The sequence below is a fragment of the Rhinichthys klamathensis genome, unplaced genomic scaffold, assembly GCF_029890125.1.
Source record: "Rhinichthys klamathensis goyatoka isolate OS25496 unplaced genomic scaffold, OSU_Roscu_1.1 h1tg000090l_1, whole genome shotgun sequence".
NCBI classification, from domain to species: domain Eukaryota; kingdom Metazoa; phylum Chordata; class Actinopteri; order Cypriniformes; family Leuciscidae; genus Rhinichthys; species Rhinichthys klamathensis.
In genome coordinates this window covers 5,437,704-5,461,225 of record NW_026606629.1, presented here as the reverse complement: position 1 = coordinate 5,461,225, position 23,522 = coordinate 5,437,704, and the positions used below count along the sequence as shown (strand labels likewise).

The 23,522-nt window shown below is 43.1% G+C and overlaps 2 protein-coding genes across 2 annotated transcripts; both read left to right on the top strand.

The window, feature by feature from the left end:
* The first annotated feature begins 4,812 nt into the window (after window positions 1-4,812).
* Window positions 4,813-11,357, top strand: LOC130085812 (ribosyldihydronicotinamide dehydrogenase [quinone]-like). The gene is made up of 6 exons (XM_056251767.1): window positions 4,813-4,869; window positions 10,048-10,219; window positions 10,305-10,435; window positions 10,530-10,643; window positions 10,767-10,868; window positions 10,979-11,357. The coding sequence occupies exons 1-6, from the start codon at window positions 4,813-4,815 to the stop codon at window positions 11,276-11,278; spliced, it is 876 nt and encodes a 291-aa protein (XP_056107742.1). The 3' UTR covers window positions 11,279-11,357.
* A 9,697-nt stretch (window positions 11,358-21,054) lies between these two features.
* Window positions 21,055-22,452, top strand: LOC130085793 (ribosyldihydronicotinamide dehydrogenase [quinone]-like). The gene is made up of 6 exons (XM_056251748.1): window positions 21,055-21,116; window positions 21,204-21,371; window positions 21,468-21,598; window positions 21,699-21,812; window positions 21,941-22,042; window positions 22,153-22,452. Exons 1-6 carry the CDS (start codon window positions 21,113-21,115, stop codon window positions 22,450-22,452), a joined length of 819 nt encoding a protein of 272 aa, XP_056107723.1. The 5' UTR covers window positions 21,055-21,112.
* The last annotated feature ends 1,070 nt before the right edge of the window (window positions 22,453-23,522 follow it).

The following is a 23,522-nucleotide window of genomic DNA, read 5'->3' as shown; positions in this document are numbered from 1 at the left end:
TAAGCGTTTTTTACCGGAAAATTTCCTTGTCGCCACTCCAATAGGGCTGATGCGAAAGTGTTCGAAAGGGGGGGTATCGAAAAGGTCCGATCATGAAACCTGAAATAACTTCCTTATTGATCAGGTTGTCTACTACTTCGGGTTCTATGAGAGCCGATTGGAGATTATCACAAATCAAATTTTGTGAGGGGATACTTTCGAGACCTGGTTCGAAACCATGCTTGAGGCCAGACAGTAAATATTTGGTAAATTCAGGATCAGGGTGCTGAGACAATTCTGATGACAAACGTAAAATATTCACGGGAGTCGACAAGTAATAAAAAAAAAAAAATTTGGATGTGTTTCTTTACAGGGCATACGGTGCGGGCATGAGCGCCGCCACAATAATTGCAGATGTGCAGAAACCGACAGCGTTGTCTTGAGCAGCCGCCTGCATTGAAATGGTTGCAGACCTGACGGCGGAGGCTCTTCCGGAGGAGTCGAACTTTGTAATAGCTGGCCGTGGAACGTAACTAGTTGATCTTTCTTGGTTAAGAACTGGAATTGGAGGAATTGATGGATTTACTTGAGGACAAGACGTGGTGGAATGGGCGAGTGACCTACAGACTGCGCAGGAAATATTTTTAACGCTCAAGTAGATTTTTTTGTGAAGATCCGTGTCCAGCGCGCCCCAATATGGGCACTGGTTCCATAGGGTGATTCGGACAGCGCATTTAGCTGCGAACAGCTTGTGGTACGTGTAAAAATGTGATCTCCCATAGGATAAAGCGAGCTCTGCCACAATCGCGAGATAGTCATTGAGCTCACGCCTCATATGGGGAAAAACGGCACAGACGACCTCTGTGTATCTGGCGAATGCGATGCAAAATTCAGAAAATGACAAAATTCGGGATGATGAGTTGTTTGTATTTTTTAGGGTGACTGAGAAGTCGCCGCAATCAATCTGGCGATTTGAATCGGATGGGGGAAGCAGAGAAAGGAGAGATGATAGGTCAATATCCGCACCTGATAGAATCTGTGCTCGGATGTTGCTGGCGACAGGGGGCGGTTCCAAAGCGATGGCGTTTGGAGGTATGGCCATCTGAGTTGCTGTAAACAGAAAAAATGGTGATTTTGCCTGAGGAAGCGTGTTTTGGGGGAGACAATCCGGGGCCGACGTGGAAAACAGAGGTGGTCTTGCGTTTGCGACGGCCCCTGGAGCTTGGAAAGCGACCGGGTAGGAAAGAGAAAGCTGAGGTGGAAAATATGGCGACTAGGCGTTCGCCGTTAGCGGAGGCATCCTCACGCTAGGGTCTGCTAAAGGCCACGGCTGGGAAAAAGGGTTAGTGGTAGCCGGAGGACAAGGTAGAGTTGTCCGTGCCCGCGATTCTAGCGGAGGCAACCTCACGTCAGGAGCCGCGGGCCACGAATGGTGGAGAGAATTTGGAATGGTAACGACAGGTTGCGCCTGCCCCGCTAGCGGAGGCAACCTCACGCTAGAGGGAAGACGGTTGCTGTTAGTGACCGGTAATGAGTGATGCTGAGCAGAAGGCGGAGAGGGTAGCGATCTAACGGCGTCTGAATCTTAGACCTAACACCGTCCATTTCCCGATTGCAGGAATGGTTGGCTGGGCCAGTGAGTAGGAGGATGATGAGGATGAGGACGAGAAAGAAGGTGTGTGTCTCGTTGGTGGAGGTGAGCGCTGTCTTTGTCGTTCTGGAGTATGGATAGCAGCACGGATTGGCTGGCGACCACGCACTGAAGCTGGAGACTCGGCGACGGCACCTCGTGGTGAAATGGCGCTCTTTGGAGTGGCTGGAATTGAGGCAGAGTCCTGAGAGAAGAGAGTTTCGTCATCGGACGGAAAGAGTTCAGTCTCCGACATGGCGGCTGTTTAGGCGAACCTGTTCTGAAGACTGTAGAACATCCTTAGGTGAGTTTGCCTGTGCTTATATATGGTTTGCCTTCGTGCTGATTGGGTAAATATGTTGATTACTGATTGTAGACAGCTGATGATACTAGAGTATTTGTTGATTACTGATTGTAGACAGCTGATGATACTAGAGTATTTGTGGTTACTGATTGCAGGTGGCACTAGAGTAGCTCATTTGACGTGTTCCTCCCGAACTACGTTAATAAAACATCATGAATCATGGCAGGGTCGACGAAGAAAACGTGGTCTGAAGAGTCAAGGAAAAGAAAACGAGAAACTGACTGCGTGAGGAACCGGACAAGAGTCTCACTCGGTCAGGCTTTCACTTAAAATAGGATAAGAATGAGCATCAAACAGAAATAACCCGGCGCCACATACATGGGGACGGGTGTTCGAGGCGCGCATAGGGGAGCGCGGGGCACAACCTAACGCGGGGTTAAATGTAACACGGACCTTTTACATAGTTAGTCAGGATCAAGCCGGTTGTGTTTCCGCTCTTTTTCTCTCGCTGCCAGAAGACGGTCTCCCGCGAATTTGTGGAAAGTTTTGATAATATTTCGTGAAGATACTGGACAAAGAGTGTTTTGACACCATGCAAGTAAATTTTTTCATCATAGGTTTTTTTCGGTTTCTGAGTTGGGTGTGTACGTTTTCAAATCTAACTTTATATTGCCTTAATCACTGTCTTGTTTGCTAAAACATAGCACCGTTTTGAAACATGTCAGCAACCCCTAGCAACTGTTAGCTAGGCTTAAAATATGCTTTACACAGCGGGGTTAGTTGTAGCACAGTGTTACAACTAAGCCGCCAAGTGTACAATGATAATCAAATGAAAACAGGGAGCCACACAACTTTTCAGGTTTGAGTATTTATTTATATATTTAACGTTGTTGGACTTTTACAAACAATGTTGGAATTTAAAATGTTTAAAATTTATTTTACCATGCATTGATCACTTGTTTATTTATTAAAAATATGGCCTGTTTTTAATGCAATAAACCCTTTAAATTTTGATTTTAAGCTCATTTGTATTATTATTACTGTTATTATAATCAATAATAATAATTTTACATGCAACTGCCACACACAAATCTAATTCAATTGCAATTACAATTTGATTATTTATTTATTTATTTATTTATTGCAAAACTGTGCTGCCCTTTTCTATGTCTCTATCATAGACTGTAGGGTCTCTATCCATGATATTGATCCATAATAGAAGGATGATTGGATGAGGGATGGATGTATGGATATCTATCTATACAGATGCACAAACAATATCAAACTATACAAATAAAATAGTACTGAATTATGTGTGTTACACACAAGTGTTACAACTAACCCCTCTGTCTGTTACAATTAACCCCGCATATGGGGTAAGTTGTAACATTTGCACTTCTGTCACTTTCAGTGCAACAGTACGAAAATGGTAGGTCCTAGAAAAAAACTTTAAGTGTTCATTTGTAGCAGAGATGTGTATGTTGCTTGTGTAAAAAAAAGTTGAATCTAACTTAATAATTTTTTTAATAATTGAGCCAAAACCAAAATGCGTTAGGTTGTGCCCCGCTCTCCTACAATACAGACTGCCGACAGTTCAACAGGGAGCGCGCAGCTCTTAAAGGGGCCACACCTATTTCCACTCATTACAGCTTCCATCCTACTGAACAGGTACCGGTATACAGGGGATCAGACGTGAGTGCAGAGCTATCTCTGAGTGAGTGCTATTTACGACAGTACTAGTACTCCACAGCGACTCTAGGGGTCGCTGTTTGACAAAAACGGAATTCCTACATAGTGTACCTTTAAAAGACCACAAACTACATCAAAGACCAGCCCGTTCTCATCCTTTGGCGTCATACATGTGACGCTTGTACATTTCGTTGAAATCTTACGCACATGGCATCCTTTAGCATCAATATGAGACGCAGATCCCAAGGCGTCATACAGGTGACGCGCGTGTAAATCCAACGCACATGGCATCGTTTAGCGTGAATATGAGACGCAGATCCCAAGGCGTCATAACCGTAACCCGACCCCAGACCTAAACCTACCCATAACAGTGCGTGTTATATTGACGCTAAAGGATGCCATGTGCGTAAGATTTCGACGAAATGTCATATGGCGTCACCTATATGACGCCAAAGGATGAGAATGCGTTGCAAAGACCAGACAAGTTTTTGTTTTTTTCAGCAGAAAATTTTAGTCATAATTATAACCTGGCCATGATACAAAAGTATCTAAGCAAAACAGCTCGTTTTCTAAACTGAGTCACTAAATTTATAGGGGCTATATATTTTTTATCTTTATCATTTAGGTATTTTATTTGTATGGCTCTAATAGACGTCTATAGCTCCAGTTACTGGTGCATGTTGACATCTAGTGGTAAAAAGGTAAACTAACCACCAGGCATAATGCGATTGTTTTTTATAAAAAAAAAAAAAAAAAAAAATTATGATTCATAGATGCTGCTTTTAAGAAGAAATACATCCAGTTAATAATCACTTTTGTTTAACTTTTTTTTGCTGTAGATTTTTGTTTTTGGAAAGCCTCTAGCCTGTCAACACTAATTGATTAGTAAATTACTTTCAGCTGTGCTCAGGTGATTGTGGTTTTAAAAGAAGCTCACAAAGCTGTTGGTTTAGTAGATGCTCTGAGACCTGTGGGTGAGAAACATGGGTAGAGTCAGCTGACTTAGGTCGTGGCTACCCGGAGGTCAGTTAGTAGCTGCGAGGTTGCTGGAAGATTCTGGAAGTCGAGAACTGACACAAGACAAACAAAAACAGCAACGTAGAGGAAAATAAGACCACCGGTAAAATCAAATAAATTACTCACAGTGAATGTAATTTGGACAATGGCTGAGACATCTGGTGGATCTTTTGTATCGTTAAACCTAGATAACATGCTTGATGAAGGTGAAATGTTTTGGGATGAGGTTGTTAATGGCAACAAGCAGAAGGTACGACAAAGGTCAGAGAGTGAAGCGGATTCCATAGAATCAGTAGTTATGGCGAAAAAGACCAAAACAGATGGTAACAGGTTCTTGAGGCCTCAGGTTGATGTTTGGAAAGTTATTTTGGTATTTGATCAAAAGGGAGGACCAGATTTACATCCAATACATATCACGAAAGCAATAGAGAAGGAAATAGGCAAGATTAATCACGCACGTTTCATGGGTAATGGGAGAATGCTGATCTTTGCAAATTCTAAGGAACAACAAAGTAATATTCTCAAGAAAACCACACTCAACAAACTCAAAGTAACGTCACATATTCCGGGTGCAACATCTAAGGTCAGAGGAGTAATATCTGGAATCCCAACTTCAGTTTCAATAGAGGAGATCATGGAAAGTTGAAAAGATTATGATTTAAGTGAAGCTAAGCGGTTGACAAAAGGTAAAGATAAAATAGAAAGCCTGTCTATTTTATTAGGCTTCAAGAAAGAACTACCTAGCAGGGTTCAAATGGGATACATGTCATACTCAGTGAGAGAATATATCCCGCCGCCGTTAAGATGTTTTAATTGCCAACGGTATGGTCATGCTGCTAGCCAATGTCGAGGAAAAATTAGATGTGCGAAATGTGGAGGAGAACACAAGTATGGTGAATGTGAGCAAGATGCTGTATTAAAATGTTGTAATTGTGGTGGCAATCATAGTGCAGCTTATGGAGGTTGTGAGAAGCACAAAGAGGCAAAAGAAGTCCAGAAATGCAAAATGATTCATAAAGTTTCCTATGCTGAGGCGGTTAAGAAAATTGAAATAGAAAAGAAAGGTGCTAGCTTAATTGTTCCCCAGTATACACCAGAGCAAGCTCGGGAAACAAATGCTAGCAACCCAATAAGCAGAGTAAACCACAGGAGCCATCATAATGAGAGAGTCCAACAGGTCAGTAGGCCTAAATGTAACTCTCAACAGTCAGAATACTGTGAATTCAAAAAGAAAATGTCAGAAGAAATAATGTTGGTCAAGAAAAATGACTTCCTTGCCTTCATTTGCACAGTGATCAGTAAAGCAACTGAACCTCATCAGGGAAGTAATACGGTAAAATCAATTGTGGATATTGCAAATGACTTTTTAGGATTTAGCTCACAAGCTAGTAAAATTCAAGAGATACTGAATTGTAAATATGAGGGTCAAAATAGTGATTAAAAGCCTTATGGTATTTTTCATTCTTCAATGGAATGCCAGAAGTCTAATAACAAATGGTCAAGAATTTAAGAGATATATACACAATTTGAAAGAAAAACCTGAGGTCATATGCATTCAAGAAACATGGTTAAAACCACACCTTGATTTTGTATTGAAAGGATATAATGGTATTAGATGTGATAGAGAAAAAGGCAGAGGAGGAGGGTGTATGACATTTATTAAATTAGGAATACCGTATAGGTCTATTAATTCCAAGGCCCACGAATGTGTGGTAACTGAAATATTTAACAAAGGTAGTGGTAATTTTACTATCATTAACTATTATAATCCATGTAAAGCATTAAATAGTGAGTTATTGAAAAGTATTGTTAAGAGAAGTCACAGAGAGATTTGGTGTGGGGACTTCAATGCTCACAACAGTTTATGGGGCAGTAAACAGACAAATTTGAATGGTGAGGCAGTGGAAGAAATGATGAATGATAGAATGTTAGTGTGTTTAAATAATGGTTATGGTACTAGAATTAATGTTTATAAAAATGAAACTTCTTGTATAGATTTAACTATAGTTGATAGGAAAATTGCCAGTAGATGTGAATGGGAAATAGATCAAAGCACAAGCATGGGTAGTGATCACTTCCCAATTACATGTGCAGTTGATATTGAATTTATGATTGAACAGAGTTATGTGCCCCAAAGATGGAATTTTAAAAAAGCAGATTGGGAGAAATTTGTAGAAAGCTGTGGGAATGGGGAAAGTATATTAATTAATAATGATCAGACAGTTGATGAAATGAATAGTATTGTCAGTTCTTTTATATTGGTTGCTGCCAGCCAAAGCGTTCCTGTTAGTCAAAATCAAAAGAAGCAAATCAATGTTCCATGGTGGAATGATAAGTGTTCAGAGGCTATCAAGGACAGGAATAGAGCGTTTAAGAACTTGCGTAGAACATTAACAATGGACAATCTTATTAACTACCAAAGGAAGAAGGCATTAGCCAGGAAGGTTATTAAAGAGGCTAAGAGAGATTCATGGAGACAGTTTTGCTCAACAATAGGAAGAGAGACCACGTTAAATAAAGTATGGATGATGATTAAGAAGATGATAGGCAAATTTAAGCCTCCTCAGGTTGCTGTTTTAATTAAAGATGGGACCCATGCAATCTCAGATTTGGAAAAAGCCAATATGCTTGCTAGAGCTTTTGCAGACATACACAAGGGTAGCCACCTGGAGGAGCGGTATATGAAAAGGAAAGAAGAGGTATTGGAAACAAATAGGAATATCTTAAATACCAAAGAGTCAAATATGTCTATTATGGATGCTGAAATTAATATGTCAGAACTTAAAAGGGCATTGAGTAATTCTGCATACTCTGCACCAGGGACGGACAACCTGTGTTATGCTATGTTTAGAAAACTACCTGATAATATATTGGAGAAAGTTCTTAAGTTGTTTAACAAAGTATGGAATGAAGGTAAATTACCAAGCATGTGGAAAGTGGCAAGAATTCTTCCATTTCCTAAACCAGGTAAAGATTCAAGTGATCCAGGAAACTATAGGCCTATTGCACTCACTTCACATTTTGGAAAATTAATGGAAAAAATTATAGTTGGACGTTTAAATTATTTTCTAGAATACATAAATCCAATTAAAGGGTATCAAACTGGATTTAGGAGGGGTAAGTCAACAACTGATGCTCTGGTTAAAGTATGCAATGAAATTGAAAAGACTTTAATAATGAAAGAAGTAATGGCGGCAGTTTTTCTGGATATTGAGAAAGCCTATGATACTATGTGGAGAGAAGGTTTGTTGATTAAATTAGGAAAATTGGGAATTAATGGGAAAATGTATAATTATATACTTGATTTTCTTTCTAAACGTTCAATTAGGGTCAAAGTGGGAGATGCAGTGTCTGATGAGTTTATTGTTGAAAATGGAATTCCTCAGGGGAGTGTTATCAGTCCTATATTGTTCAATATAATGATTAATGACATATATGAAAAACTGGGAGATAGTAACGAAGGTCTATTATATGCAGATGATGCTGTCATTTGGAGAAGAGGACGTAACATTTCATACGTTAATGATAAGATTCAAAAGGACATTCATGTACTTGAACAGTGGGGAGTTGATTGGGGTTTTAAATTTTCTATCTCAAAGTCACAGGTTGTTTATTTTACTAGGAAAAAAGTCCCTGAAACTTATAAAATTATGCTTTATAATCAGCAACTTGAAAGAAGTGAAAAATATAAGTACCTAGGAATATGGTTGGATGCCAAACTTACATGGAAATTTCACATAAAATATGTTGAAACAAAGTGTAAAAAGGTAATTAACCTTATGAGAATGGTCACTGGGCATAATTGGGGAGCTGACAGGCTGTCTCTGATGAACATATATAAAGCATTGATAAGATCAAATATTGATTATGGCTGTATAATGTATAGCTCAGCTTGTAAGACATCCCTCAAGAAAATTGAAAGAATGCAATTTAAGGCTTTGAGGATTGCCCTTGGTGCTTTTAAAACAACTCATACAAGTGCTTTGTTAGTTGAATCTAAGGAAACCCCTATTAATTTAAGGTATGAGAAATTATCACTAACTTATTGGGTAAGGTTAAAAGGAAGTTTCAACAACCCAGCTCTGTCAGTACTTAGTGATTGTTGGGAATATTGTAAAAAGTCCAGTGGGTTTGGTTGGAATATTGGCAATTTAGTAAACCATTATGGATTAAAAGAGTTGAAGTATGGCCCAGCATTAGCGTTAAGTTGTGTTCCTACATGGCTGCTTCCTGTACCAGAGGTAAATATTAAGTTATTAGCGGGAAAAGGTGAGCATCACACTAAGCAAAGTTTTACTGAAGCCTGCTTAAGTTATTTAAAAACTTCATATTATGGATATTTGGAAATATTTACAGATGGCTCTAAAGAATCCAAGGGTCATTGTGGTATTGGAATTTACATTCCAGAATTTGGAAAAAGATATGGGTATAGAGTGAGTGACCATTTATCAGTATATTCAATAGAGATGACTGCAATAATTACTGCCCTTAGGTGGGTTGAAGAGACTAAACCTCTGAGATCTGTTATATGTACTGACTCTATGGCAGTATTACAAAGTTTTATAACAGATAATGCAATACGTGAAGATTTAGTATTAGAAGTAAAGCATATTCTTTTAAATATTATAAGCCTTGGGTTAGTGGTACAGTTCTGTTGGATTCCAGGACATTATGGAATTGATGGCAATGAAATTGCTGATAAGTTAGCTAAAAAAGCTCTGGAATTAGACCAAGTACAAATTCACATTCCATTGGGTAAAGGAGATGCTAAAGTTTTAATTAAATCACAGATTACACTAAAGTGGCAAGATGAATGGGAGTTAGAGAAGAATGCCAGGCATTATCATAGGAACCAGAACTGTGTTGGAGGGAAAAGAATCACCTCATTGGGTCTAAATAGGCATGAAGAAGGTATGATAACCAGATTGAGGTTGGGTCACACAGGCCTTAATTCCACTTTATCCTTAATAGGTAAAAGTAATGGCATATGCTCTGAATGTAAAGTATTGGAGGATGTCACCCATGTTTTATTTAAATGTAAGAAATTTGACAAATTCAGACAGAAATGGAAAGACGCTGATGCAGAAAATGATATTCATAATATTTTACAGGAACAAGGAATGCAGGGACAAAGAAGCAAATATTTAATTATATATCTTAATGATACTGGTTTAAGTAGAAGAATTTAGTGGGTTTTTTTTTATTATTTTTTTTTATTTTTTTTTTTTTATTATGATTTGATGTATCATTTGCCAACGTCCTTTTTACACACTCCTGTGTAGTAGTCCAGTAGGTGGCGGTATATATCGTAAAGATATGATCTGCCATTAATCAGAAGAAGAAGAAGAAGAAGAAGAAACATGGGTATGTTCTTTTGTTGCTGCAGTTAATTTTTGTTTGATTTGTTTAATTAATTGTTTTTATTTTTTCAGCTGCAAAGACAGTGTTGATCGTGTATGCGCACCAGAGTGCTGGATCTTTCAATGCAGCCATTAAAGATGCTGCTGTAGATGTGCTGAAGAAACAGGACTGCAATGTTCTTGTGTCTGACCTGTATGAAATGAAATTCAAGGCCACAGCAACCAAGGAGGATATTACTGGTTTGGATGCAGTGTTATGTTTTAGAAAATATTAAACTTAACTTTTGCCCTTGTTGGAGCGCAATGGCTATTTTGCATTTTTCAGAAGCAGTGAAGAACCCAGAACATTTCTGCTATGGAGAGGAGACCATGCTGGCCTGGCAGGAGGGACGACTAGCTTCTGATATTGTAGAGGAGCACAAGAAACTAAAAGAAGCAGATATTGTTATTTTTCAGGTAAGGCTTTTATACATCAGAAATTGGATTTTGTTTATTTTTGTTGCTTTTGGTTATTTGTAGTTCTTTACTTCCCTTTTTTTGTCTTTCGCAGTTTCCCATGTACTGGTTCTCGGTTCCTGCCATCATGAAAGGCTGGATGGATCGGGTTTTTACCCTTGGTTTTGCATACACCTCGGAAAAGCGCTACAGTGCAGGCATCTTCAGGGTAAGACCAACAAATCACAAACTAATCTTTCATTACATGCGTTAATCAAAAAAGGTTAAAAGTTGGTCATTTAATGAAATGTGAGTGGGTTGTTAATGGGTGAGTGGGTTTTTAATTTGTCAGGAAAAGAAAGCCATGTTGTCATTCACCACTGGTTCCCATGAGACCATGTTCAGCTCCAATGGGATCAATGGAGATATTAATGTCACTCTGTGGCCAGTTCAGGTAAGAAGCTTCATCCCTTATTTTCCCTCAACCAGGCTTCATTTTGCACTATTTGATTTTGCATGTTATACTAACCTGGGACTGCTGTGCTAATGTTTTCTCTCTTGTAGAATGGTGTCCTCAATTACTGTGGCTTCCAGGTCCTCGCACCACAGGTCTTCTGGGCACCCACACATCTCTCTGCTGAGGATCGTGACAGCCTGTTGAAAGACTGGCGTACTCGTCTTCAAGGTCTTTTAAGCGAAGTGCCTCTCTCCTTCCCACCCGTAGACAGTTTTGATGAGGTGGAAGGCTTTCAGCTGAAGCCTGAAGTTCATGAAAAGCAGGCTGATTCCCCCTTCGGTCTCACTGTGGGTCACCACCTGGAGAAACCTCTGCCACCGCACAGTCAGATGAAAGCTGGGGTATGAGATATGAGCAACTGTCCCCATGTGGCCATGTTCCTGTTTAACTGTCATGAAGCTTAATTTTTTTTTTAATGTGAATAAATTGTTCATGGGGAATTTGAGTATTGTAATTCATTGTAAGCCATGTGGAACCCACAACTCCTTGCCTGTTTCTTAAAAGTTCATGTCAGTTTGGGACACTTAGAAACCAAAACATAGTGGTTGATTTGGGCTCCCTAGTCAATTTGTGCTCCCTAGTCAAGTATTTCCTGACTTTCTCTATTGTGTTGCTGCTTTAGTGGTCTTGTAACCGTTTAACCAGAAAATGGGATAAACTCTCCATGGAATCGGAGAGTTTGACAGTGAAGTCTGCATTTATTGGCAGTTACACAGGCAGGTCAATCCTCTCATACAGGGACTAGCTCTTATGAGCATTACAAAAAAGGTCGAATGTTTAACAGGTAGAGCAGACATGACCACTTTTCCCTACAGTCATGCAGTATCATAAGTGTATTGCATACTATGCATGCAATACCTTGTTTTTGCCATTAGTCACCCTTAGCAGGCTCTATCAAAACAATTCTATGGTCCAAATACCAAGTGTGTTTGAATCCGAACAAGCAGCACCTTAATATGGCACATTTATTTGGTGCACATGAATTGGATTCATTTACTCTCTAAAAGATTTGTCTTATGTGCACAGCTTCCCCATTTCCTATGGAAATTTCTTGGAGGCATGTCCTTTTCTGCATCATAGTGCTTTTCAGATGTCTGCCGATAAAGCTTTGACATGCATTTGGATTTTAATGTAATTTAAAACCGATCCAAAATGGTACTCAAAATGTAATCTAGAAAGCGGTAGTCCTGGAAAACTTGGAATGTATTACTCTAAGGGTGTGAGCTCCTCTTCTGGTGTGAATGAACCAATAAGTGAAAATTGTTATCTCTTATTTAAATCAAGTTGGATGTGAAAGAGTTAGAGGTAATCAGATCATGTGACATCAATGTAGCATTTTGCCATTTTAGTTCATTTCATTGTGTGCTGTTTCACATATTGATGTATGCAACTCATTTCAAAGCGTTCTCTCCAGTAATCACTCAGACCTGCATAGTGATTTGAGTATACTTTCAATGAACAAAGGTCCATGTTTAATAATTTTCGCAAAACTAAATGAAAATGTTTAAGAGCTCGTTAATTTAGTTGTATACATGTTCTCATATCCATGTTCTAATGTTAATAATTAAGGTTTACTGGGTTCTTTTACGAGAGGTTCTCTCGTATTGCATAAGCTAGCTTACGCTACGGGAAAGATTCATCTTTTCTGAGATATTGAAGCCAAAAATTATCCTTAATTATCCTTAATCCATTGTCAACGCAGTGCAGCAGCTGCCAGACCTAGAGCGGGCTATCTAGCGAGCTCATTGTCTGCTCTGCAGCAACTGCAGCAGCCTATCGGTGAACCTGCGTGATGTCACGGCCAATGAGAGGCGCTTGCGCCTTCATGGCATCATAGCCCGCCAGAATGGGCGTGGCTTATGTGTATAAAAGCGAGGTTCGGAGGCTGCTTCCCTGATTTTCATCTCTTCATTGAAGATCTTCGCATCGCTGGATTACAGAAGCCGCGTCGCCCTCAAGAGGGGCTAGCAAGCTCAGGACAGCGCTTGAAGAAGCCGGCCGCCTTCGCCACCTTCAGCCATCCGTGCGAGCTACGCCACCCGGCGACGTATCCTTTTGCAAAAAGCTAAAGAGCACGTTCGCACCGTGAACATCACAAAAGAGCAGGGAGTGTCTTTTTAAAGATGCCTCGCACATCCTGCGGCTCGTGCCGAGCCCCCCTCAGCGCCGGAGACCGCCACTTGATCTGCGCTCTCTGCCTGGGACAGGAACACGCAGCGCTCGCTCTCGTCAACGGCGGATGCGACCTCTGCGAGGAACTTCCTATGTCGACCCTGCGGGCTCGACTGGAAGTTTTCAACACCAAAGCCGCCGCCCCGCCTTTCGTCGCACCGCGCAAGAAGAAGCGCCGTTCGCAAAGGCCGCTGGAACCCATGATGGACGCGACTGTCTCGCCGGAGCCTCTCCCTCGAGCCTCGCCTTCACCTTCCCCGCCCCCCCCCCAGACGCGCAGTTGCCGCCGAGTGGCCGCATTGACGCTCTATCCGAAAATGAAGAGGATAATGCCTGCTGTTCCCTTCTGGCTTCGGACAGCGAGGAGTGGTCAGGCTCCCATGCCTCCTCCTCGGTTCAGGAATCCGGCAGGATCCGCGCTGGAGTCGAGGATGAGCTCATGCGCCTCCTCACACAGGCCGTCGACCGCCTCAGGCTCGAGTGGTCACCGCCTTCTGAGTCAGCGCCTAACAGGCAGGAAACCAGAGGCTGTGACGGATTTAAGGAGCACGACGGACCTGTCCCTTCGCGCCACAAAGTCTGCTCTAGCCCTGGGAAAGTGCATGGCCGCGCTGACTGTAACCGAGAGGCACCTCTGGCTGACGCTCGCGGACATGGGAGAATCTGAACACACCACGTTTCTCAGCGCGCCGCTCTCTCCTTCCGGTCTCTTCGGCTCCGCGGTGAGTGGTATCGTCGAGCGTTTCTCCGAAGTTCAAAAGGCCACTCAAGCCATGAGTTTATTCCTGCCTCGACGAGTTAGCTCCTCTGCAGGCCGCTCATGTGACCAGCCTCCTGCACGAGCCACCTCACAGCGCCCAGCTCAGCACAGTCAGACTTCACAGCGACGCCAGGGCGGCCGCCCTAGATCGCGCTCGGACAGCCGCCGCAGACCGCCGCACGGCCCCCCCCCCCCCCCCCCCCCCCCCCCCCCCTCCCTCGGCCTAAGATTGCGCTGAAACCTGAGCACCTGAAGTCCTCCTAGCCACGCTGAGAAAGAGACGGTTCAGTCCCGCCGAGGTCGGACCACCGTCAAAACTTCGCCCCCTGTCAGTCCCCTTCATTCAGGCTATTACAGTAGTGAATTCAGCAGCCAACGAGCCGGTAACGCTACCCGCTCGCCTGCACACAAACGCCGTTTTCACGGCGACCCAGAGAAATCTCTTAAAGAGCACAATATCTGGTCTTCCGGCTCACGCCGAACATGCCATAAGTGTAGTAATCGTGCCCACAACCCAGTGTTCACCCCTACACACAAGCATTACACTCCCCGTGTCTCTAGCAGAGCCCACTCTCATAAAGCGGACACTGTCCGCTCGAGTGCTCAAATTAGGAGTCGCCCCCACGAGTCCGTGCGCGCGCCCTCTCTCTGCCCGCTCTGTTACACGGCCAGTAAACACCTCTATGAATGTAAGTCCCGTGCCCCCCTCCGAGTGCGCACGCTTACTAATAAACGCTTCTCACAAAGCGTCGCCTGCCCTTCACAGGGCTATCACTGCACGCTCCCCATCTGTGAAGATCGGGTCGTCACACACACACATAAACTATGTGCCCGCTCTCAAGCGCTCAGGTTTACAGAAAAGCACCCCGCCAGTGGCGATGCTAGCGCACTACAAAACAGCCATGAACCGTCACCCATTCACCGCAATCGGGCCGTCACTCACAAAGCAGCCTGTCGCTGCTGTCTGCGAGCCGCCGTGCACGAACACCATGAGCGCGCACACTGCGCACACACCTCCACAGCTTGTAAAGCCCACTGTATGCGGCAATCAGAGCGAGGTGACCATTCATCCCCTAGCTTCACGTATAGAAGAATGGGAAGCTATCCCAGGGATATCGAAATGGGTGTTAAGCACAATAAAACAGGGCTATTTGCTACAGTTCGACCGCCGCCCTCCACGCTTCCGAGCGCGGCTCGAAACTACTGTGAACACGGAAGCAGCTCTCATGCTTCGTTCAGAAATAGCGAACCTTCTGTGCAAAAGGGCCATAGAGAAAGTGCCGCCTTCTCTGAGCGAGTCGGGGTTTTACAGTCGTTATTTTCTTGTTCCCAAGAAAGACGGTGGCCTCAGACCCATTCTACATCTCAGATTTTTGAACAAAGTGCTTGCAAAAAGACCGTTCAAAATGTTAACAATCAGGAAACTCCTCACGCAAGTGCGCCAGGGGGACTGGTTTATATCTCTCGATCTGAAAGATGCCTATTTTCAAATTCAGATAATTCCCCGTCACAGGCCATTCTTGAGATTCGCCTTCGACAGTCAGGTTTATCAATACACCGTCCTTCCGTTTGGCCTGTCCTTAGCACCCCGCACATTTACAAAGTGCATGGACGCGGCGCTTGCCCCCCTGAGGAATCAGGGCCTGCGAATCTTGAACTATCTGGACGATTGGCTGATTTTGGCACAATCACACACAGAGCTTCTGTCTCACAGGACAGTACTCCTCAATCATCTGAACAACTTGGGTCTCTCGGTCAACTGGACCAAGAGCTCATTACAGCCCAGTCAGGCGATTTCCTTTCTAGGAATAGAACTAGACTCAGTGGCTATGACGGCTCGCTTGTCAACACAGCACGCGCGCCGTGTTCAGTGCTTAGCCGCATCATTTCAGATGAACAGCCTCACTCTGTTGAAAACATTTCAGAGAATGTTAGGTTGTATGGCCTCAGCCGCAGCAGTACTCCAGCTGGGTTTACTGCGCATGCGCCCGCTACAACACTGGCTAAACACCCGTGCGTCTTGCTGGGCTTGGGCCACAGGCCGCCAGCCGATCAGAGTGACTCAGACCTGTATCTCAGCTCTGCAGCCCTGGAAAGTGGCCAAGTGGTATCAGCGGGGAGTGATGATGGGAGCTATCTCACGCCGAAAAGTAATCTCGACAGACGCATCCAACACGGGTTGGGGCGCGATCTGCCAGGGCTCACCGGCTTTTGGCCTATGGTCAGATCAGGAAAAGCTCCTTCACATAAATTGTCTGGAAATGATAGCGGTCGAAAACTCATGCGTTTTCTCCCGGTCATTCAGGGTCACCACGTCCTAGTCCGTTCGGACAACAGGTCTGTGGTGTCCTACCTGAACCGTCAGGGCGGAGTCAGATCCAGGAACCTCTGCAATCTGACAGAACGCATATTAGTTTGGTCTCAGCGCCACCTGCGCTTGCTGAGAGCGACGCACGTACCAGGCCACTTGAACGACGGCCCAGACAGACTGTCCAGAGACAACGTTCCCCCAGGGGAATGGTCCCTCACCCTCAAACAGTCCAGAAGTTATGGCGCCTATTCGGCAGAGCAGAAGTCGATCTCTTTGCATCAGAGGAAAACGCTCACTACCCAGTATTCTTCTCGAAGAGCGAGGACGCGCTGGCCCAGGACTGGCCCAGCCGCCCGCTTTAAGCCTTCCCACCTGTCTCGCTGTTACCACAGGTAATACAGAGAATCAGGGAAACGCGCCACTCGGTGCTCCTCGTAGCCCCGCGTTGGGAGAATCAGACTTGGTTCCCGGAGCTTACGCAGCTGTCACAGACAGCCCCGTGGCCCATTCCAGTGAGAACAGATCTCCTCTCTCAGGCTCGTGGCTCGATCTGGCATCCCCACCCAGAGCACTGATCGCTGCATGCGTGGGTGATCAACGACTACCTGTTGCTCTGCCAGAGGCAGTTATAAACACGATCGTGGATGCTAGAGCTCCTTCCACTAGAAAGCTCTATGCGTCCAAATGGTCTGTGTTTTCTAAATGGTGCACCGACAAAGATCTGGACGCACGGAGATGTGGGGTATCGTCGCTGCTCGTGTTTCTACAAGAGCTATTGGATAAGGGCAGGTCCCCATCCACGCTCAAAGTATATGTGGCGGCCGTCGCGGCGTTCGCGGAACCCCTGCACGGCCAGTCACTAGGAAAAAACGAGCTGGTCATCCGCTTCTTAAGAGGAGCTAGAAGGATGAACCCTCCGCGCCCCCCGTCGGTTCCTATATGGGATCTTTCTATAGTCCTCGAGGCCCTGAAAGCTTTCCCTTTTGAACCACTTCAATCCGTGGATCTGAAGTATCTTTCACTCAAAACCGTTTTTCTGACAGCCTTGTCATCAGATAAATGTGTGGGAGACCTCCACGCGCTGTCTGTCAGCGCCGCGTGTCTTGAGTTCGGACCAAATGACTCCAAGGTCATTCTCAAACCTAGACACAGTTATGTTCCGAAAGTGATTGGTACTCCCTTCAGGGCGCAGGTCATCTCCCTATCGGCTCTGCCAGCATCCGATAGCGAATGTGATGCCAATCTCCTCTGCCCAGTTAGAGCATTGAGATTCTACACTGCGCGCTCCGCCTCTTTCAGACGCACGGAGCAGCTATTTGTTTCGTTTGGAGGGTGCACTAAAGGTCTCGCCGCCTCGAAACAGACACTGTCCAGATGGATAGTAGACGCTATTGCGGCTGCGTACGCATCTAAAGACCTGCAATGCCCGTTGGGCGTCAGGGCTCACTCCACTAGAGACATGGCCTCATCTTGGGCGTGGTCCAGTGGGATTTCCATTCATGACATATGTGTGGCGGCGGGCTGGGCTTCCCCGTCCACCTTTGTCAGATTTTACAATCTGGAAGTTCCCGCTCTGCAGGCAAAACTTCTAGTGGTATAGTGTGAAACGCTTACAGCTCTCCTGGTTGAGCACTACCGGGTTGTATTCCTTACACAGACCGGCACCGCCGCTCTGTCATTCCCTTAAGTGCTTATGTACATGTACTGGCCTGCACTTCTGCCGACCACATATTATCCCCACTTTTAAGGACTCCCCGGGTCCCCCCGGGGCTCATGTAGTGAATGCTTGGCGCGCACGGCGTTGACAAAGGGTTCCCGTTGCGTAAGCTATCCGCAATACGAGAAAACCTCTCGTAAGAGAACGTATCGGTTACCTAACATAACCTCGGTTCTCTCTAGAAGAGGGAAGGAGTATTGCGTAACCGGCCGTGCTCGCGCCACGAGCGACTTTCGCTTCAGTCGATGAAAACCAGGGAAGCAGCCTCCGAACCTCGCTTATATACACATAAGCCACGCCCATTCTGGCGGGCTATGATACCATGAAGGCACGCGCGCCTCTCATTGGCCGTGACATCACGCAGGTTCACCGATAGGCTGCTGCAGTTGCCGCAGAGCAGCCAATGAGCTCGCTAGATAGCCCGCTCTAGGTCTGGCAGCTGCTGCACTGCGTTGACAATGGATGCAAAATTAAGGATAATTTTTGGCTTCAATATCTCAGAAAAGATGAATCTTTCCCGTAGCGTAAGCTAGCTTACGCAATACTCGTTCCCTCTTCTAGAGAGAACCAAGGTTACGTTAGGTAACCGATATGTTTTATCTTTTTTTTATTCTTTTGTAGCGTATTGGTGGTGTACTAAAATAAACATTGTCACGTGTGTACCTTACTACTTCTCACCGCTGATTCCCAGTGATGGGAATAACGGCGTTATAAATAACGCCGTTACTAACGGCATTACTTTTTCCAGTAACGTGTAATCTAATTGATTACTCTTCTCATCTTAATAACGCCGTTACCGTTACTGCCAAAAAATGCGGCGCGTTACTATAACTGATGAAGCTGTTTTTTGTTTTTTTCATCAGACCAACTAGATCTCTGCGCGAGAGGCAAATACTTTTTTTACTGTTCTTCCTTGGTTAGTGGGCAGAGCACGAGACAAGCGCATAAATGCTGACGATTGGCTGAGGTAGAGTAAAATGTCATTGTAAGCCAATCAGAGGTAGAGTTGGGCGGGTGTTCGAAAGCACGCATAGTAGTGATGGGCATTCGGCTCTTTTGACTCAGCTCACTGAAAAGAGCAGGCTCTTTTGGCTCACAAATGGCTCTTTAAATGACTTTGACTATAATATTTCAATTTTTATTACATAATTATTTAATTTCTATAGGCTAAATTTGTAAAAAATAGAGTCGGCTCTTCAGATATGCGAGCCAGCTCCCGACGTTCACCTAAAAGAGCCGGCTCTTAGAGTCGGCTCATTCGCGAATCGCGAACGACCCATCAAAAGCTCATTCGCGAACGAGTCGATCCATCATCACTAACGCTCATTCGCGAACGACCCATCATCACTAACAGCTAACGCTCATGAATTGCGAACGACCCATCATAACGCATAGTCGGACAGGACAGGACACACAAGGAACAACACAAGCCAGTCAGTCAACGAGAGACAGGTATGGCGACGAGCTTAACAAGCTTAATTTAATTTTGCCCAGTTGTGGCCTGTTGAGGGGCAATAAATATCAAAAGTTCCAAAACATCTATTGTGTTATTTGCATTGATCCACTATATAAACATAATATCTACATACATGGCATTTGATTGGAGGCTAGTCTCACTTTGTCCCACAGCAACATTTTTTTTTTTAGATGTGTGTACAATGTTTCATGTTTCTGTTAATAATGTATTGTATTAAGTGTCCATTTTATTATAATATTCAGATTTATCATAAATAATTGAACATGCACATGTATTTAAAGTTCCGTTAAAGAGGGGTAGAGGTCGGGTCACATTTGAGCATTTAAAATGTAATTTTACTTGAAAGTAACGCAATAGTTACTTTTTTAAGTAACTAGTTACTTTTAAAATTTGTAACTGAGTATCTAATTTAGTTACTTTTTGGCAGAAGTAACTAGTAACTGTAACTAATTACTTTTTAAAAGTAACTTGCCCAACACTGCTGATTCCTGATTGTTTAGAGGACATTTAGTCCGAGTCGCCCCCTTTCATTTCAAAGAATAGTTCAACGGCGGGCGCGTCAAATGCCTCATCCGCTTGGGGAGGTGTGCGCGAAGGCAGCGGAGACTCGTGAGTATAAACGGCTTAACACGCCTCTCTAGAACAACGTCACAAACCCATCGTTTCACCATCAAATGGAGGTTTTATCAGAAAACTATAGAAAGAAATCATTGGAAACTAGCGAGATCGCAAAACGAACATGATAAAAGCGACCTTGCTGGCATTTTTGTTGTTTACTTAAAGATTTAAAATCCAAGCATCGATGTTTTACCACAGGTTTACAATAAAAAGTGATACATTGATCATAATGAATTAACCTGTGTCAAGATTGCACATTAGTCACACAGAAATAAAGTGGTTTACCGTTATTTCACAAAAGAAAGAGGACACACACCCAGATAGTACATGCACGTTGCGCAGACATATGTGTGACGTCATCATTTTCATGAGTAGCGCTGTCACACACGCACAAAAAACTAGGGTCCTAGAAATGAGGTCCTGAAATTGCGGCCACCGGGATTGCAGACAGATAATATTAGAATGAACTGCTGGATCTCATTCTGAAGGGGAAAAAAGCACTGCTGTGGGAAAATATATTAAGATTGTCTAACTAATGAGTTAAACTCAGCCTGAGCAAGTCTCCGGTTTAGGTGGTCTCAAGCACATCATCATCCATCCTAAGCAGTTAAAAGACCACAAACTACACCAAAGACCAGACAAGTTTTTTTTTCAGCAGAAAATTTTAGACATAATTATAACCTGACCATGATACAAAAGTATCTAAGCAAAACAGCTCGTTTTCTAAACTGAGTCACTAAATTTATAGGGGCTATATATTTTTGCATCTTCTTTATCATATATAGGTATTTTATTTGTATGGCTCTAATAGATGTCTATAGCTCCAGTTACTGGTGCATCTTGACATCTAGTGGTAAAAAGGTAAACTAACCACCAGGGATAATAAGTTTCTTTTCTTCTTTTACGATTCATAGATGCTGCTTTTAAGAAGAAATACATCCAGTAAATAATCACTTTTGTTTAACTTTTTTTTGCTGTAGTTTTTTTTTTTTTGGAAAGCCTCTAGCCTGTCAACACTAATTGATTAGTAAATTACTTTCAGCTGTGCTCAGGTGATTGTGGTTTTAAAAAGAAGCTCACAAAACTGTTGGTTTAGTAGATGCTCTGAGACCTGTGGGTGAGAAACATGGGTATTATCTTTTGATGCTGCAGTTCATTTTTGTTTGTTTGTTTGTTTGTTTGTTTGTTTGTTTGATTAATTGTTTTTATTTTTTCAGCTGCAAAGACAGTGTTGATCGTGTATGCGCACCAGAGTGCTGGATCTTTCAATGCAGCCATTAAAGATGCTGCTGTAGATGTGCTGAAGAAACAGGGCTGCAATGTTCTTGTGTCTGACCTGTATGAAATGAAATTCAAGGCCACAGCAACCAAGGAGGATATTACTGGTTTGGAGGCAGTTTTATGTTTTAGAAAATATTAAACTTAAAACCTTTTGCCCTTATTGGAGCGCAATGGCTATTTTGCACAATTTTCTTTTTCAGAAGCAGTGAAGAACCCAGAACATTTCTGCTATGGAGAGGAGACCATGCTGGCCTGGCAGGAGGGACGACTAGCTTCTGATATTGTAGAGGAGCACAAGAAACTAAAAGAAGCAGATATTGTTATTTTTCAGGTAAGGCTTTTATATATTAGAAATCGGATTTTGTTTTATTTTTGTTGCTTTTGGGTACTTGTAGTTCTTTACTTTTTTTTTATTTGTCTTTCTTTTGCAGTTTCCCATGTACTGGTTCTCGGTTCCTGCCATCATGAAAGGCTGGATGGATCGGGTTTTTACCCTTGGTTTTGCATACACCTCGGAAAAGCGCTACAGTGCAGGCATCTTCAGGGTAAGACCCACAAATCACAAACTAATCTTTCATTACATGTGTTAATCAGAAAAGGTTAAAAGTTGGTTATTTAATGAAATGTGAGTGGGTTGTTAATAATGGGTGAGTGGGTTTTTAATTTGTGTCAGGAAAAGAAAGCCATGTTGTCATTCACCACTGGTTCCCATGAGACCATGTTCAGCTCCAATGGGATCAATGGAGATATGAATGTTACTCTGTGGCCAGTTCAGGTAAGAAGCTTCATCCCTCCTTTTCCCTCAATTAGGCTTCATTTTGCACTATTTGATTTTGCATGTTATACTAACCTGGGACTGCTGTGCTAATGTTTTCTCTTTTGTAGAATGGTGTCCTCAATTACTGTGGCTTCCAGGTCCTCGCACCACAGGTCTTCTGGGCACCCACACATCTCTCTGCTGAGGCTCGTGACAGCCTGTTGAAAGACTGGCGTACTCGTCTTCAAGGTCTTTTAAGCGAAGTGCCTCTCTCCTTCCCTACCGTAGACAGTTTTGATAAGGTGAAAGGCTTTCAGCTGAAGCCTGAAGTTCATGAAAAGCAGGCTGATTCCCCCTTCGGTCTCACTGTGGGTCACCACCTGGAGAAACCTCTGCCACCGCACAGTCAGATGAAAGCTGGGGTATGAGATATGACTAACTGTCCCCATGTGGCCATGTTCCGGTTTAACTGTCATGAAGCTTAATTTTTTCCAATGTGAATAAAATGTTCATGTTTTAAATTTGAGTATTGTAATTCATTGTAGCCATGTGGAACCCACAACTCCTAGCTTATTTCCTAAAGTTAATATCAGATTGGGAAATTTAGAAACCAAAACAGTGGTTGATTTGTGTTCCCTAGGTAAGTATTTCCTGACTTTTTTTTTTTTTTTTTTTGCTGTTTTAGTGGTCTTGTAATTTTTTTTTTTTTTACCCAAATAATCGGTGAGCTTGACCGCAAAGCTTGTTTTTATTGGCAGTTACACAGGCTGCTCAATCCTCATACATGGAGTGACTATTATGAGCATTACAAAAAATGGCACCCGTTTAACAAACGGACATGACCACCTTTCTTTGCAGTGTCATGCAGTCTCTTATGTATTGCATACTAATGCGATGCATGTAAATACCTTGTTTTTGCCATTAGTCACCCCTAGCAGGTTTTATCCAAACAGGGACCCTGTTGTAACATCCTACAAAAAAGTTTGATCCAGTTGAGGACTAGTAATATTCATGCTAATCAGATATTGGTTGTCTGAAATCGCCCCTATAACCTCCTATATATAAAATGTAGTTCCAGTATTGGGATTGAGTGCCCTCAATAACGTCCACAATGGTTTTGACACCCAAATTACTTTTCCCTCAAATAGTGCCCTATTTAAAGTCTATGAAATGTTTTGGCTTTTAGTATGAATGTTAGCCCTTTATTTATAAGCTAGTGTGCTCCAAAACGATGACAAAATTTGCATTTAGAAGACCAAACCCAACGTTGAAAATGAAATTGGGTTGACGTCAGAAACCAACATCAGTAGGGTTCTGACATCAACCTGACTTTCATTTCCAACCCAAATGCAACCAAAATCATCCCCTGACTAACGTTACTACTTTCTGCAAGTACCTTGACAGAAATGTAGTGGAGTAAAAAGTATGATTTGTCTTTCAAATGTAGTTAAAGTAAAGGGTTTCCAGAAAAAAATACTAAAGTAAAGCCCAAGTCTTG